Genomic DNA, 12,751 nt, shown 5'->3' with positions numbered 1-12,751 from the left:
GGCTGCCGGCAATACTCCTTGGCTGTAAGGTAGCTATCCGTACTCTTCCTCAAGAGGCCAAGTGTGGTTTTTCTCTTGCGTGGCTGATCATACCTAGGTAGTATTTGAATCCATATGATTTCTTCCCTTTACTGCAAGCCATGTATGCAAGATCAAGATGAATTCACAAGGTACCATTCATCCATAAGAGTCATCTCTATTAGCGACATTCATCATATTTATTCTCCGTTGCCACTGTCCCTTTTTTCCCTTCGTTGCTTGTCTAATAATATTTATTGTTTCCGACCCTTTTTAATTTTTTGCCCTTAGTAGTATAGCAAGGCGAGAGAGGCCCGCAAGACCAGGATCATCTCTGAGGCTACCTACGGAATACCCATCATTCTTCGTTCACTCTTCATTCACTCATTTATCCGTCAAACACTCTCTTTTCTTCTTCTTTTTTTTCCTCTAGAGGCGACTACGCTATCGGTTCAAGTCATTTTTGTGTTATTCTACTCAACAGATGAAGGTTGTGGTTACAGGGGCGACCGGGATGGTCGGCAATGAGATCGTCAAACACTGTCTCGCGGACGCGCGCATCACAAAAGTCGTTATTCTCACTCGAAAGGCCGTCTCAATGGACATCGAGAGCCACCCAAAGGCGGATGTTATCATGATTCAGGACTTCGCAAGATATTCCGATCAAGTCTTAAGGCGACTTGAAGGATCTTCGGCCTGTTTATGGTAAGAAGACTGTCTCTTTTGATCTCTGAAGATCAGTCTTCATTCTGCTCAAACATGAGAGGCTGATCATTTACACAGGGCCATTGGAGCACGGCCAGATCGTCCCAACCACGACAAGGCACTTCTTCACCACGTCAACGTGGAACTACCGCTCACGGCGGCAAAAGTATTGAGCGAGCGCATAGCACCAAAGACACCAGCTGGCAACAAGTTCAACTTTGTCCTGTGCAGCAACAAGACCAACTCAAAGGCATCTTCACTGCTCTCGCTCGGGGATCCAAGGAAACCAAAGTCCGAGGCGGAGAAGGGTCTATGCGAGATTGCAGACGCCAGCCCTGAAACATTTAGCGCTTGGATCTTGAGACCCAGCGCCATCGTCACCCCAGACGCGCCCAAGAAGAGAAGACTTGTAGGCGGTCGCTCGGCTCACGGCGTTGAGGTTGCGCAGATGGCCAGGGCTTTTGTCAAGGTCGCCTGCGAGGGCTACAAGGATCGTATTATTGATAACGATGCGCTGCTGAAAATGTGAGATTCTTCTTCCGTGAGGAGGGACGATGAGCATGCGTGTGCGTGCGTGTTGTGAAGCCGAGCTGAGCTTGCTTGACTGGGGAAGAATTTGTGGACTTGGCGGAGCATCTGGGACCGTCGAACGATATGCCAAGCCTTTCGGATGGAGATATCCATTTGGGTATTGTCTTGTCTTGTGTTGATGCTGGCACATCAAGTTCATGTCGTTGTTGTTGTTGTTGTTGTTGTTGTATTGTGTTGTCTTGGCCTTCGATTCATTGTACCACTACTAACCGGGTCACGATATTAATGATGTATATAGCATTCAAGCCGGCGAAGATTGATAAGATATCTGTGTAATTGACAACATCCATCAAAGACAACAATTCTCCCGCCAAGACTGCTCGACTCGTGATAGTTTTCGGGTATTAAACTCTAAGAGATGGAGTACGGTCCAACCAATCGAGGCTCTTGACTCGTGCATTTCTGCGATTGGAAGTGGTATCGTGTGAATGCAGCGATGTTACTGTTTCAGCCAATGCAAGATGTCGGGGTTGGGCCACTGAGACCAGCACTTACTTGAACTCTGATTCTCAGCATGAGCGAGAACCGTATAACAACATATAAGCATCAATTCAAACTACGCATTGTGCTTACGGTGAATGCAATATGATAGCCGGATACGAAATGTAGCTCTTGTCACATTCCAGCCATGGCTGTTGGTGACAAGACTGCAACAATCACCAACTTGACTGCGGAATCTGGAGCCGGTGCCGACGAAGACGCAGGAATCTGCAATCGGTGTTTTCCCATCGTATAGAAGGGGTAGCATAAGCCTATCTATCTGTCAGTGGCTGTCGTTGCGCATTTAGCCAAAACAGTTATATTGGTTGGACCGCCGAGTGGCATAGAACTCGACACTAATCTCTCACATCACAGGTCAAATCCGATCATCAGAGATTATTTCTCTGCTTGTATTCTTGCAGCTACGCCTCGAGAGGCATGGTTCGTGGGTTCGTATCCCTCGTCTATTGATAGTCAGCTGTTATAAACCCCCTAGAAGGAGGAAGAGTCTGTTGCGACTGACAGGTAAGGCCAGCTGTTGATCAACCTTATTTTGAAGCAGAATGAAACCACAAATACCGTCTCCGACAGTATGTTGTTAAACGAACTGAAGCAATTTCATAAGTTGGTGAATTACATCTTCCATATGACAGATAACTAGTGCCACGTTTAAAGGGACTGATAACACGCCAACTTCTGCATAACGGCAACCCACCGACCAAACACATTCAAGACACAATATCTCGAATTACGGGGACAGATAGCCATACCGCCATTAAAAGTTTTGAACTTTCTGTTGCATCAGCTGGCCAAGCCACCTACTCGCAGTCTTCCCATGTGGCTACGATGACACCTCTCTGCCCACGCATCGAATCAGAAATTGCTGGCCAGGTGCAAATAAATAATGTCCAATGGAATCAACGACGCGTTTCTGCCTCTGGGGTCTCTTGTTTACAGTCTACGATATCTTTTGTGGTCTATTTTACATCGAGCATTGGATGCCCAGACCTAGATCACCAAGCCTCTTTTGCAGAGAAATCAGAGACTGCCATGTTATAGAGTTCACTCGCTCTTCATAAATAAACTCTCTCTTTCACCTGTAAGCCTGTAACTCAGTGTGGTCTCATCGCAATCTTTCAGTATTTCTGCCACGTGAGGTTATCTTAAAAGTAAAACTTGCCACCACAGCACTCAGGAACTTTATATAAGTGCACGCCGAATTTACACCCAAGCTAAATACAAGTCAACTGTGCTCGTAAGATTGTTACTCTTCTTCAAACCAACTTCAAATCACAAGTTCCTCTCGAGAACTACCTGCTCCAACTCACCAATTCGCTTCAAACCACATTCCTCATTTTCTGCCTACGAGACATCGCAACACCACAAATATCTTGTCTATGATGCCCAAAATGGATTACAGCAACGGACTTTTCACTGTGTGCATCCTGGCCTTCAGCACGACCGTGTGTATACTTGGTCTCATTCTAGGTGTTGTCTTCATCTTCCTCCAACGACAAAGGGACGAGCAGCTACTGGACGATATTTACAATACCGTATGTGCGGCCAATGAAGCATCATATGACGCTGAGAACTGTAACTGCTTGAATGGTGAGCAAAGACAAGTGCCGAGAAATCATCGGGTTCCAAACTATTCTGCGATCGGGTCCCATAGGAACAGAGCATCGGCAGCATAGCCCGCCACAGCAGCAGCAATAATAACAACCACCACATCCCCAATGGAGGCGCGTATCACCGAAAGACGGTAACGTGGCGTTAAGATTTATGGCATGAGGGGTGCATTACACAATTCAATAGGAGAGTTTGGGAGAGTGACTTGTAAGGGAACATACAAGTCGAGGAGGAACTTTATCGAAAAGGGGTTGGTTGGTCGTGTCCAAGAAAGAAACTTTGCGTACAGGTATGACGACTATAAAACCCTTTATCCTTCTTGTCTCCTTTCACAAGTATAAACGAGAGGCTGGTCGTGGCTCGGCGCGGATCATACAACACTTTTCCTTCATTATGATCAAACTATCCAACCTAACTGGCTTTATAAGCAAAATGCGTCCTCGAAACTACCAAATGCCCCCTGGCGCCTACAATTCTGAAAATATCCCTTCAAACAAGTGCGTGGTTCTCTCAGCAACATATTCAATACTGCTTCTGACCAATATAGCAGCACAATGTCGAATACCGAAGCAGAACTTCAGCAGGATGAATTGATACCCTGGGGCATGATTGTCTTTTACATCCTTTTCTCTCTCTTTTTCCTGTTGACGATCCTTCGTTGGACTGATCTCCAGCTCAGGATTTTCTGTGATTTCATCAACAGCGGTCGATGGCGAGCATACTTGGGAATGGAAGTACCCGGACGACATGACCAAGGCAACTTCAAAGAGGTAGCACTTGGGGATGATCCTTTGTTGGTGAAGCAGGTGGTGAAAAAGGTTCGGTTCTACGACGATACGACGATTATTGAAGACGTTGAGCGACTGGAAGCAAAGAGCAATGGGATCGATTGTGCCAACGAAGATGAAACAAAGCGCGAATGATGAGACTCATTATTGCGGTTTTCATTAGCTACAATCTCTACCTATGTTTCAGTATCTCTGGCTCTTCTTAATACATAGTCATGCTTGGACCTGGTCCTAGTCCGTAAACATCGGCTCAATTGCCGCCTTTGAGTGTCTCCAGAGGCTTCGCAAAACCCAATTCTTTCATTAAATCATTCCAAGCCGTCTCCTGAAGTGCCTTTCCCACCGGCTCGTACATAATCTGGGGGTATCTGTCAAATTTAATTAGTAAATTTTCGTCGCTGTCGGCTCCTAAATACTCACGGCTTAATCTTGCCCTCGCCAACAAAGCTACCGTGGCTATCTTTGCCCTTCACGGCAACAGCATCAACATAAGATCTTGCGCCAGTAGAGACTGTCCTTCCAACAATAGGTTTGGCAATGCTCATCCAAAACTGCTCAATCTTGCTCCTCTTGCCATCTGTTCCAAATTCTGTTCCCCTGCACGCGCCGGGATTGGGGAAGTTGACAATGACTTCGTCGGGCGAGACGTACTCGGAGAGTTTTCCGACAAACATGATGAGAAGAAGCTTGGATATCTGGTAAGCACCATTGCTGGACCAACTGGAAGGGTCGTCGACTGTATCCCAGATGGAATCACTTGTTCCAGTCCAATGAGCCCAGTATGACATGTCAGAGCCAACGAGAGCGAGATGTGCAGGCTCAGAAGTCCCACGCTTCTTCTTTAGGGCGGGTAAAAGAAGTATGGCGAGGAGGGCAGTGGAGAGGTAGTTGATTTGACATGTCATTTCATGCTTGGACTCGTCCGATCGCTCAAATTGAGGTCTGCTCAATCCAGCGTTCAGGATGGCAATATCGAGTCGAGGCAAGGTCTCGCACCACTTGACGAAGTTTTGGATTGACTTGTACGAAGCCATGTCAACTAATGAAACTTCAATCTTTGCTTCTGGGAACTCGTTTCTTAGTTTCTGTGCTGCATTATCACCTCTCGTTTGGTTCCGTACGGCAATGATCAGGTGTGAAAGATCAAGAGCAAGAAGTTGACGAGCACATTCAAAACCCAATCCAACGTTTGAGCCCGTGATGAGAGCTGTTTTCCCGGATAGAGTGACGCCTTTGGGGATTTTGGGAACTCCTTCGATGAATTGGCGGGACAGGAATGCAAGAGGGCTAGCCTCCCAGGCGGCATTATGCTGTAGCTGAGCAGACATTGTAATTATTGGTGAATTGAATGAATAGAAACACTGATGGTCTATATTTTGCTATAGAACTATCCTCACTGCTTTCTTATATATCTATGGCCTCCGGTCGAGGTACGGACGAATTTACGGACGAAGCTTGGTTAACAACGATCGTCTGTGTTAGCCTTACAGCTATTTTGTTCGGCCGTGCGGAGGCCGAGACGGACGAATTGATGCATTTCTTACCAATTCTTGGAAGTGTAATTGTCATTGATTGAAAGGGTCCATGTATATGAGATTAAGAGATAACGATGTGCTCGACCTTAATTTTCATAATTGACCAGGTTGTCTGCTTAATTGCTTTAGAGACCGCTGAGCATGGTTCAGTGAGTTGTCCTCTCGGACGAAATAGTGTTCGGGCCAATAATAAGATATCAAGGTCGGACGATAGAACGATCGTAGATTAAAGAGAAAAAGAAATGGCTGTAGAACACAACTGAATGCAAGAGCATCGGTCTTGGAAGGTCATGTCTGTCGATTGCGTCTCAATGATGTTTCGGTTTGATCCATGATTAGGTACTCTTAGATGTAGGAATGATTGCCCGCCTATTCGTGATTAAGCCCCGGAATGATAAACGGCAATCGACTAATCAACACCTACAAATATTGAGATCACGGAAACGCCAGAGCAAAGTAGATCAATTGATGGCCTGACTCGTTTGATTGTGGGTTTCTGTTGTATACCTGAATGTGTTGGTTCAGGTGAGAAAACATAGGGTAACCCTGTCTCATATGAAGAGTAATCCCAGCAAATCACATCTCTGGTCGCATTTGCCTAATCTGTCCCTCGCGTCAATCATTACTGGGCTCGTTACAATGCAGTGCAGTGATACAATAAACGAGCACCTTACCAATCTGGATCTTAAATAGGCGGACTAATTTCCCAATCTGCAAGATCTCGCTCCGTAGAAGCAAAGAAACAACAGCCGATGGCCCAAAGGTTATAAATATGCTTAATGCTAGTAAATTATTCCGTTCTAGACCAGATCGACCCGTCTTGGCGGGGAATAATGCACCATGATACCCCTAGGAGGGAGCCTAAGCCGTCACCTTGCAACTCTGTAGGGAGAACTTTTGGTTCCGAGTAAATTGGACGAGGATCACTGCATGCAAGCAAAAAATGGGCTGTTTGAATAAAACCACTCTCGCCCCGAGGCTTAGTTATAGGGGAACATTCAGACTAGACATTCAAACATACCTAAAGATAAAGATCAACAACTATCGCGATTGATCTGATCGGCCTTTTCCCCACGCTCGCTACTTCATCTCGGTCGCAGATTCATCGACATGGGTTCCCTTCGATTTCTCCTTTTCGCATCGATCGCCACTCTGGTTTCCTGTCGCGATGTCCCCGATAACATCAAGGCTTTCAAAGAGAGCATCATAAAACAGGGCTCTTGCAATGATACTCTCGCAGAGGGCTTCCACAGCGCCGACGGCGACGATGGCTGTAAGCCTTTCAAGATCCGCCTTGCAACCGCGACTAATCAGTAGCAGCATACGTCTACTGCGGCGACCATCTCAAAGACTACAATGTAATATATCTCCAGGGCACCAAAGGCAAGCTCGTCAATATGGATATCGACTGTGATGGAGTCCAGGGCAGCTCTGCAGATGACGGACGCTGCGGCTCATCAGGCGACACACAATCCGTCACGTCTTTTCAAGACCAGCTCAAGTCGTATGGCACGGATCAGAAGGACCTCGATGCCAATATTCATCCTTACGTGGTGTTCGGAAACGTGGGTACCAAGAAGAACTGGCCAACTTTTGATGCGCAAAAACACGGCATCAAGCCATTGAGTGTGATGGCTGTTGTATGCGGCGACAAAATGGTAAAACATTACCTGCTCTGGACCGCGGAATTATTGTTGACTTTGTTAGTTTTACGGCATCTGGGGCGACGAGAATGGCGATGATGGCGATGAAGCAATGGTCGGAGAGGCCTCCATCTCTCTTGCAACAGCTTGCTTCGGCGATGATATGAACGGCGACAATGGTCACGATGAAGATGATGTTTTGTATATCGCCTTCCCTGGTAGCGACGCTGTTCCAGGAGAAGACGGTGCCGACTGGGATGCCAAAAACTTTAAAGACTTCGAAGCGAGTCTCGGTGGTGTTGGAGATAAGTTGGTCGCTCGAATCGAGGACACTGATAGTGCTGCCTCTTCCTTGTGGCCTGGTACATGGGGAATGGTAAGATATTACTCCATTGTGTTATTTCAAGTTGTACTGATGTTGTGGTAGGGTCTACTCGTTGCATCGGCTATGGCTGCCATGGTGGTTTGAACAGGGTGTATGCATAGTGGGCTCCGGCGGCTCATGATTCTGGCGATGTTTTGTGCTACGTACCTAATGTTTATTATATGAACTGTTAATATTGGGCATTTGGTTGCATATAGAAGAAGCCATCATAGACATAGAATATTTAATTGTACACTTTTGTTTCCTTCTGCTTCATCACAGCATTCTCTATCATATATAATCATCACATGTCATCACTGAAGGAACATAACAGTTCGGACCTCGCGCAAAACAGTAGACGATAGTAATAGACAAGGATATCTTCGTTCAACGAGCGTTTTATCTAAAATTGGATATAATAAGTGAGAAAGGAAAGCTTGTCGCAAGCGCTATGATCTACATATCTAAAGTGTTGAAATCGAACGCAACTCATACCGCCAAGGCGATTCCTATCAACAAAGTGAAAATAATAACCCAATTACCACCAGACTCTAATCCAGCACCTGCATTCGTCGAGTCTTGCTTCGCACCCATGGCAGTCGGCCGCGTCGCCTCGACCCGGACGTTATCCGCCGCTTTGTCCTGGTCAGGAGTGTAAGTAAGTGGCTTGAACCCGCATGACCGCATGATAATATCCAGGTCTATTTCGTTAGCAGCTGATTAATGAGTTTGGGCGTAGAGACTCACTGTTTTGCTTGTGTCCATCAACGACGATGCAGTCTTGACATAGCGCTGCGATCTTGGCCACATCAAAGCTAGTGTTGTTGCATACACATTCCCTCTCCGGATCATCCTCTGGAACTACTGATTGGGTCTGCAAACTAGCTCCCCAACTCGTCATGCTCGCTGTACCAGAATCACCCTGGAGAGTCTTGGTAGGTTGATTTACTTCCGAGCTCACAAACGATGAACTTATCACGGAACGCCTCATTGTCATTGTCTGCTCCTCCGCACTGGTGTCGTCCGCAACCCATTTCATTGACGCCGGCGTAGACTTGGCAGTCGATGTTGGCGTTGACCTTGAGGTTGAAGTTGAAGTTGACGACGTCGTGCTCTCTTGAGGCTCGAACTGTGGAGGAAATGACGTCGGCGCAGCCCTGATGATAGAGAAGCTTCTCTTGTGCAGTCCATCGTCCTCGACCGGTTCCACGGCCAACTTCGGAACCCACTCGGGGTTTGGCTGTCGCTTCGCGAGGCGATGGTTGTGAACATCACATTTTGCTGTCAACTCGACGATTGGACCACAGATCGTCACGCACATGAGTGGAATGTCGTCCGGCGGCAAGACGTCTGCCATGGCGACGGCGACGAGGCCTGTAATTGCGGCCTGTCTGGCCCATGACAATCTCATCTCGACGAATAGCTGCCTCGACTGTATTGGATCCCAAGTCGACGATGGTGGCCCGTACGTTTAGGCCTCGAAGACAAGACAGGATGAGCCGCCTGCAGCCAGCAATTGAATAATAAGCGAAAGAATATAGAGGCACAGCCCCGGGATAACACGAAAGTGATACCAATATGGTTAAAGAGCGTATGGTAGCGAGACCAAGATGTCACCCGTTCAACAGGAAGACAAAGACGACAAATGTCTCGAGACGAGAAGCACGCACGAGGAGGCGAACCACGGCGACGGTACTCCTCGATGCATGGTGAAACGCGTGCCCAAAGGAGAGTAGTAGTCTGTATCAAGTGCAGGGCACGATGCTACGTGGAGCGAGATCGAGAACGTTGTTACAGGGAACATGACGGCTGGGCTTGGGAAACAAGTAGTATTCCGGCGATAGCTTGTTACACTAGAGGTTCAGAGCTGAGACGCCTGCTAGCCTGGTCAATCGGCTGAAACACGGTGGTTGAAGCTTCGTCTCAGGACAGGATCATGGTGGATTAGTCATGAAACAATTTGACTGACGCGAACACCATGATAGATAGGGATCGTGATAGCCGAACCGCTCTGAAATATTTTTAGTTAGTACCTGGTCTACCTGGCCTCCCCATCTTAAGCTTAATTGATAGACATGGGGTAAGGTAGTCTGATCTGTTCATCGCCAAAGTTCAAACGGCTACTACTATGGGTCAGAGGGCCATAAATAAACCCAGGTACTATAGAGTATAAACAGCAGGTAACGGAAACATTGCTCTCGCATCGCATTTTTAACATCTTCGAATCTAAATCTATGTCCAGTAAACATCTTCACCTGTTCACGCCGTGCATCCGCCATGTCCTTCCAGTGTATCTCGGCGTGTATCATCAACCACGTCCATATGTCATTTCATGCTTATTAAAAACGGTATAATCTTAGCCAACAGTCGACGAATTCATACAATCAAGAAATCTAAAAGTCGGCCGTCGAAAAAATTGTGTCTGTCTCAAAACCAGGTGAGACATCTAGAAGCGGTGCTGGCGACCAACACTCTCGACGCGAACGCCAAGCTTGACCATCTCGCGAGAGTCGATGACACCACGGCCATCAAAGACCCAGCGGGGCTTGGCCATGCTCTCAGAAATGCGGACCCAGTCAACGCGCTCCTTGGGCTTGTACTCCTCGGAGCTTCCCATTCCTGTAGCGAAGCCATTGTCCTTGCTCTCGCGCTCCTGGATGCAGTCGGGGCAGTCGTCTTCACAGCTGGGCTCGACGTTGAAGCGGTCCAGAGGGTCATGGGACTGGGCATCAGCACGTTGGACAAGGTGCTTGTGGAGAGCGAGGAGCTCGTTGGCACTGGGGGTGGCGCTCTCGAAAGGACGAGGGTCGGCCTTGGGGTTGGGCTTGCGGCCAATGGTCTTGGACTGGACGGCGGGTGTAGGGGCGGGAGGAGGAGGAGGCTGGTTGCGGAACTCGTCGAACTCGGTAGCAATGATGATGGCGGTACTGGACTCGCAAGCATCGTAGGCATTGCCGTGAACGGTGATGTTGTGTCCCTCAGCGAGGGGTCCGAGGAGCTCCTTGATCTCGGCCTTAATAACCAGAGGGTTACAGCAGGGATCGAAGACAGCCACTTCACGGGGGCGCTCCTCAAGAAGGGTCTTGATCATCTCAAGAGCGGGAGCTTCACGGGTATCGGAGGTGTTCTTCTTGAAAGCAAAGCCAAGAATGGTAACCTTCTTGCCGACAAGGGTGTTGTTGAGGCACTTGATGACACGGTTGGAGAAACGGTCACGGGCATACTCGTTCATCTTGACAACCTGGCGCCAGTACTCAGCGACCTCGGGAAGACCCATGGTCTCAGCAAGGTAGACGAGGTTGAGAACATCCTTCTTGAAGCAGCTGCCACCGAAACCGATACCAGCCATCAAGAACTTGTTACCAATACGGGGGTCAACACCGACAGCACGGGCAACCTCATCGACATCAGCGCCAGTCTGCTCGCAGACAGCGGAGATGGAGTTAATGGAGGAGATACGCTGAGCCAACATAGAGTTGGCAACAAGCTTGGCGAGCTCAGAAGACCAGACATTGGTGGTCAGAATGCGCTCGCGAGGAATCCAGGCGTTGTAGACCTTGACGAGAGCCTCGGCAGCTCGCTTACCAGATGGGGTAGGAGCAGAACCGATCAGGATACGGTCAGGGTAGAGGAGATCGTTGACGGCGGTACCGGCAGCCAAGAACTCGGGGTTGGAGAGAATCTCGAAATGGACACCAGGGCGGTGCATGTTAAGCTTGGATCACGTTGTTAGCATTTGACCGCTTTTCTGTTGCAACATTGACCATGTACTTACAGTATCAGCGACAAGCTGGGCAGTTCGGCAAGGAACAGTTGACTTCTCGACAATGATGGCGCCCTCGCGGGCGTACTGAGCAACAACACCGGTGACAGCCTCGAAAGCGGTCATGTCAGTGGCGCTGCCGGCACCAACACCACGGTACTTGGTGGGAGTGTTAACGGCAACAAGGACGATATCGGCCTCGCCAATGTGCTTGGCAATGTCGGTGGAGAAGAACAGGTTGGGCTTGCGCTCAGCGACGGCAATCTCGCCCTCCTCGGCAGAGGAACCCTCACTGTCAGTGGTAGGCTCATTGGAGATCTTGGTAGGTCGGCCACCATCACGGGCAATTCGGACGATATCGTGCAGACCGGGCTCGTAGATAGGGGGGTGGCGGGAGTTCCAACGGCGAATGCGGGTAGTATCTCGGTCAACAACAGTGACCTGAATGTTGGGGTTCTGGAAAGCGACGACAGCAGCGGTAGGGCCACCTGTGTGAAGTTTGTTAGTTTGTTGGAACTCAATTGCGTTGTGGGAGCGGTGTATAGCATTTCGAGGGGTTGATAAGCGCGCAGTCATGATATCGAGCGCCTTGCCACAACTCTCGCAAATTCGATACACCAGCCATTTCCTCTCTCATGGAGAGTCGATTGGAAAAGGGTTCTGCAACTTACCAACGTAACCAGCACCGACACAGCAGATGCGGCGGACCTCAATGGGGGCCTCCTGAGTACCGTTTGAAGACATGATGATCAGAGGCGGTATGAAGATATTACAGACAAGACAAAGAACAATCTGTAGAGACGATGCGCGCAAACGATGTCACGAATCGACACACGTAGTATGCTAGCGAGTGTAAGGGTTTGGAGAGAGATGGGAGGGAATGGGGAGGTTTATAAAGGAGGTGGAAGCAAAGGCAAGGGAGGCTAGAAAAGATATTCCCACCTCAACGTTGCAGTTAAGGTGAGCTAATGGGAAAAGGGGGGCACTACTTTCCCTCCGGGCTCTGGAGGAGACTGGAGAAGGATGGAGGGAGACTACTTTACCTGGCCCAAGGCAAAGGCAAAGGCCGGTGGAGGGGCAGTCGCTGAAGCCACGCAACGATTGGGGAGCAACTTTTTGGCACGAGAAATTAAGGCGGTGAGATTATTCCCATTAGTCCAGTACCTTAATTAGTTCTTTTCCACAGTCTTTACCTACAACAGGTACATGTATCTTGGTTCTGCCCGCCCACCCGC

General features: G+C 48.6%; 6 protein-coding genes across 6 annotated transcripts; 3 read left to right on the top strand and 3 right to left on the bottom strand.

Moving 5' to 3' along the window:
• Positions 1-532: 532 nt before the first annotated feature.
• Positions 533-1,252, top strand: FTJAE_4041 (uncharacterized protein; the record flags this gene model as incomplete). The annotated part of the gene is made up of 2 exons (XM_037350405.1): positions 533-723; positions 802-1,252. 2 exons carry the CDS (start codon positions 533-535, stop codon positions 1,250-1,252), a joined length of 642 nt encoding a protein of 213 aa, XP_037208834.1.
• A 1,951-nt stretch (positions 1,253-3,203) lies between these two features.
• FTJAE_4040 (uncharacterized protein) lies at positions 3,204-4,346 on the top strand (the record flags this gene model as incomplete). Its single annotated transcript, XM_037350404.1, has 4 exons — positions 3,204-3,402; positions 3,610-3,712; positions 3,852-3,920; positions 3,971-4,346. 4 exons carry the CDS (start codon positions 3,204-3,206, stop codon positions 4,344-4,346), a joined length of 747 nt encoding a protein of 248 aa, XP_037208833.1.
• A 115-nt stretch (positions 4,347-4,461) lies between these two features.
• On the bottom strand, positions 4,462-5,539 carry FTJAE_4039 (short-chain dehydrogenase reductase family; the record flags this gene model as incomplete). Its single annotated transcript, XM_037350402.1, has 2 exons — positions 4,462-4,579; positions 4,632-5,539. The coding sequence occupies 2 exons, from the start codon at positions 5,537-5,539 to the stop codon at positions 4,462-4,464; spliced, it is 1,026 nt and encodes a 341-aa protein (XP_037208832.1).
• A 1,317-nt stretch (positions 5,540-6,856) lies between these two features.
• Positions 6,857-7,858, top strand: FTJAE_4038 (chitosanase precursor; the record flags this gene model as incomplete). Its single annotated transcript, XM_037350401.1, has 4 exons — positions 6,857-7,019; positions 7,064-7,404; positions 7,454-7,765; positions 7,817-7,858. The coding sequence occupies 4 exons, from the start codon at positions 6,857-6,859 to the stop codon at positions 7,856-7,858; spliced, it is 858 nt and encodes a 285-aa protein (XP_037208831.1).
• Positions 7,859-8,242: 384 nt separating this feature from the next.
• Positions 8,243-9,110, bottom strand: FTJAE_4037 (uncharacterized protein; the record flags this gene model as incomplete). Its single annotated transcript, XM_037350400.1, has 2 exons — positions 8,243-8,454; positions 8,501-9,110. The coding sequence occupies 2 exons, from the start codon at positions 9,108-9,110 to the stop codon at positions 8,243-8,245; spliced, it is 822 nt and encodes a 273-aa protein (XP_037208830.1).
• Positions 9,111-10,199: 1,089 nt separating this feature from the next.
• FTJAE_4036 (UDP-glucose 6-dehydrogenase) lies at positions 10,200-12,260 on the bottom strand (the record flags this gene model as incomplete). Its single annotated transcript, XM_037350399.1, has 3 exons — positions 10,200-11,468; positions 11,529-12,004; positions 12,188-12,260. The coding sequence occupies 3 exons, from the start codon at positions 12,258-12,260 to the stop codon at positions 10,200-10,202; spliced, it is 1,818 nt and encodes a 605-aa protein (XP_037208829.1).
• Between the last annotated feature and the right edge of the window lie 491 nt (positions 12,261-12,751).

Source organism: Fusarium tjaetaba (assembly GCF_013396195.1).
Source record: "Fusarium tjaetaba strain NRRL 66243 chromosome Unknown NRRL66243_c0000076, whole genome shotgun sequence".
NCBI lineage: Eukaryota > Fungi > Ascomycota > Sordariomycetes > Hypocreales > Nectriaceae > Fusarium > Fusarium tjaetaba.
This window is presented reverse-complemented; position numbering and strand designations above follow the sequence as displayed.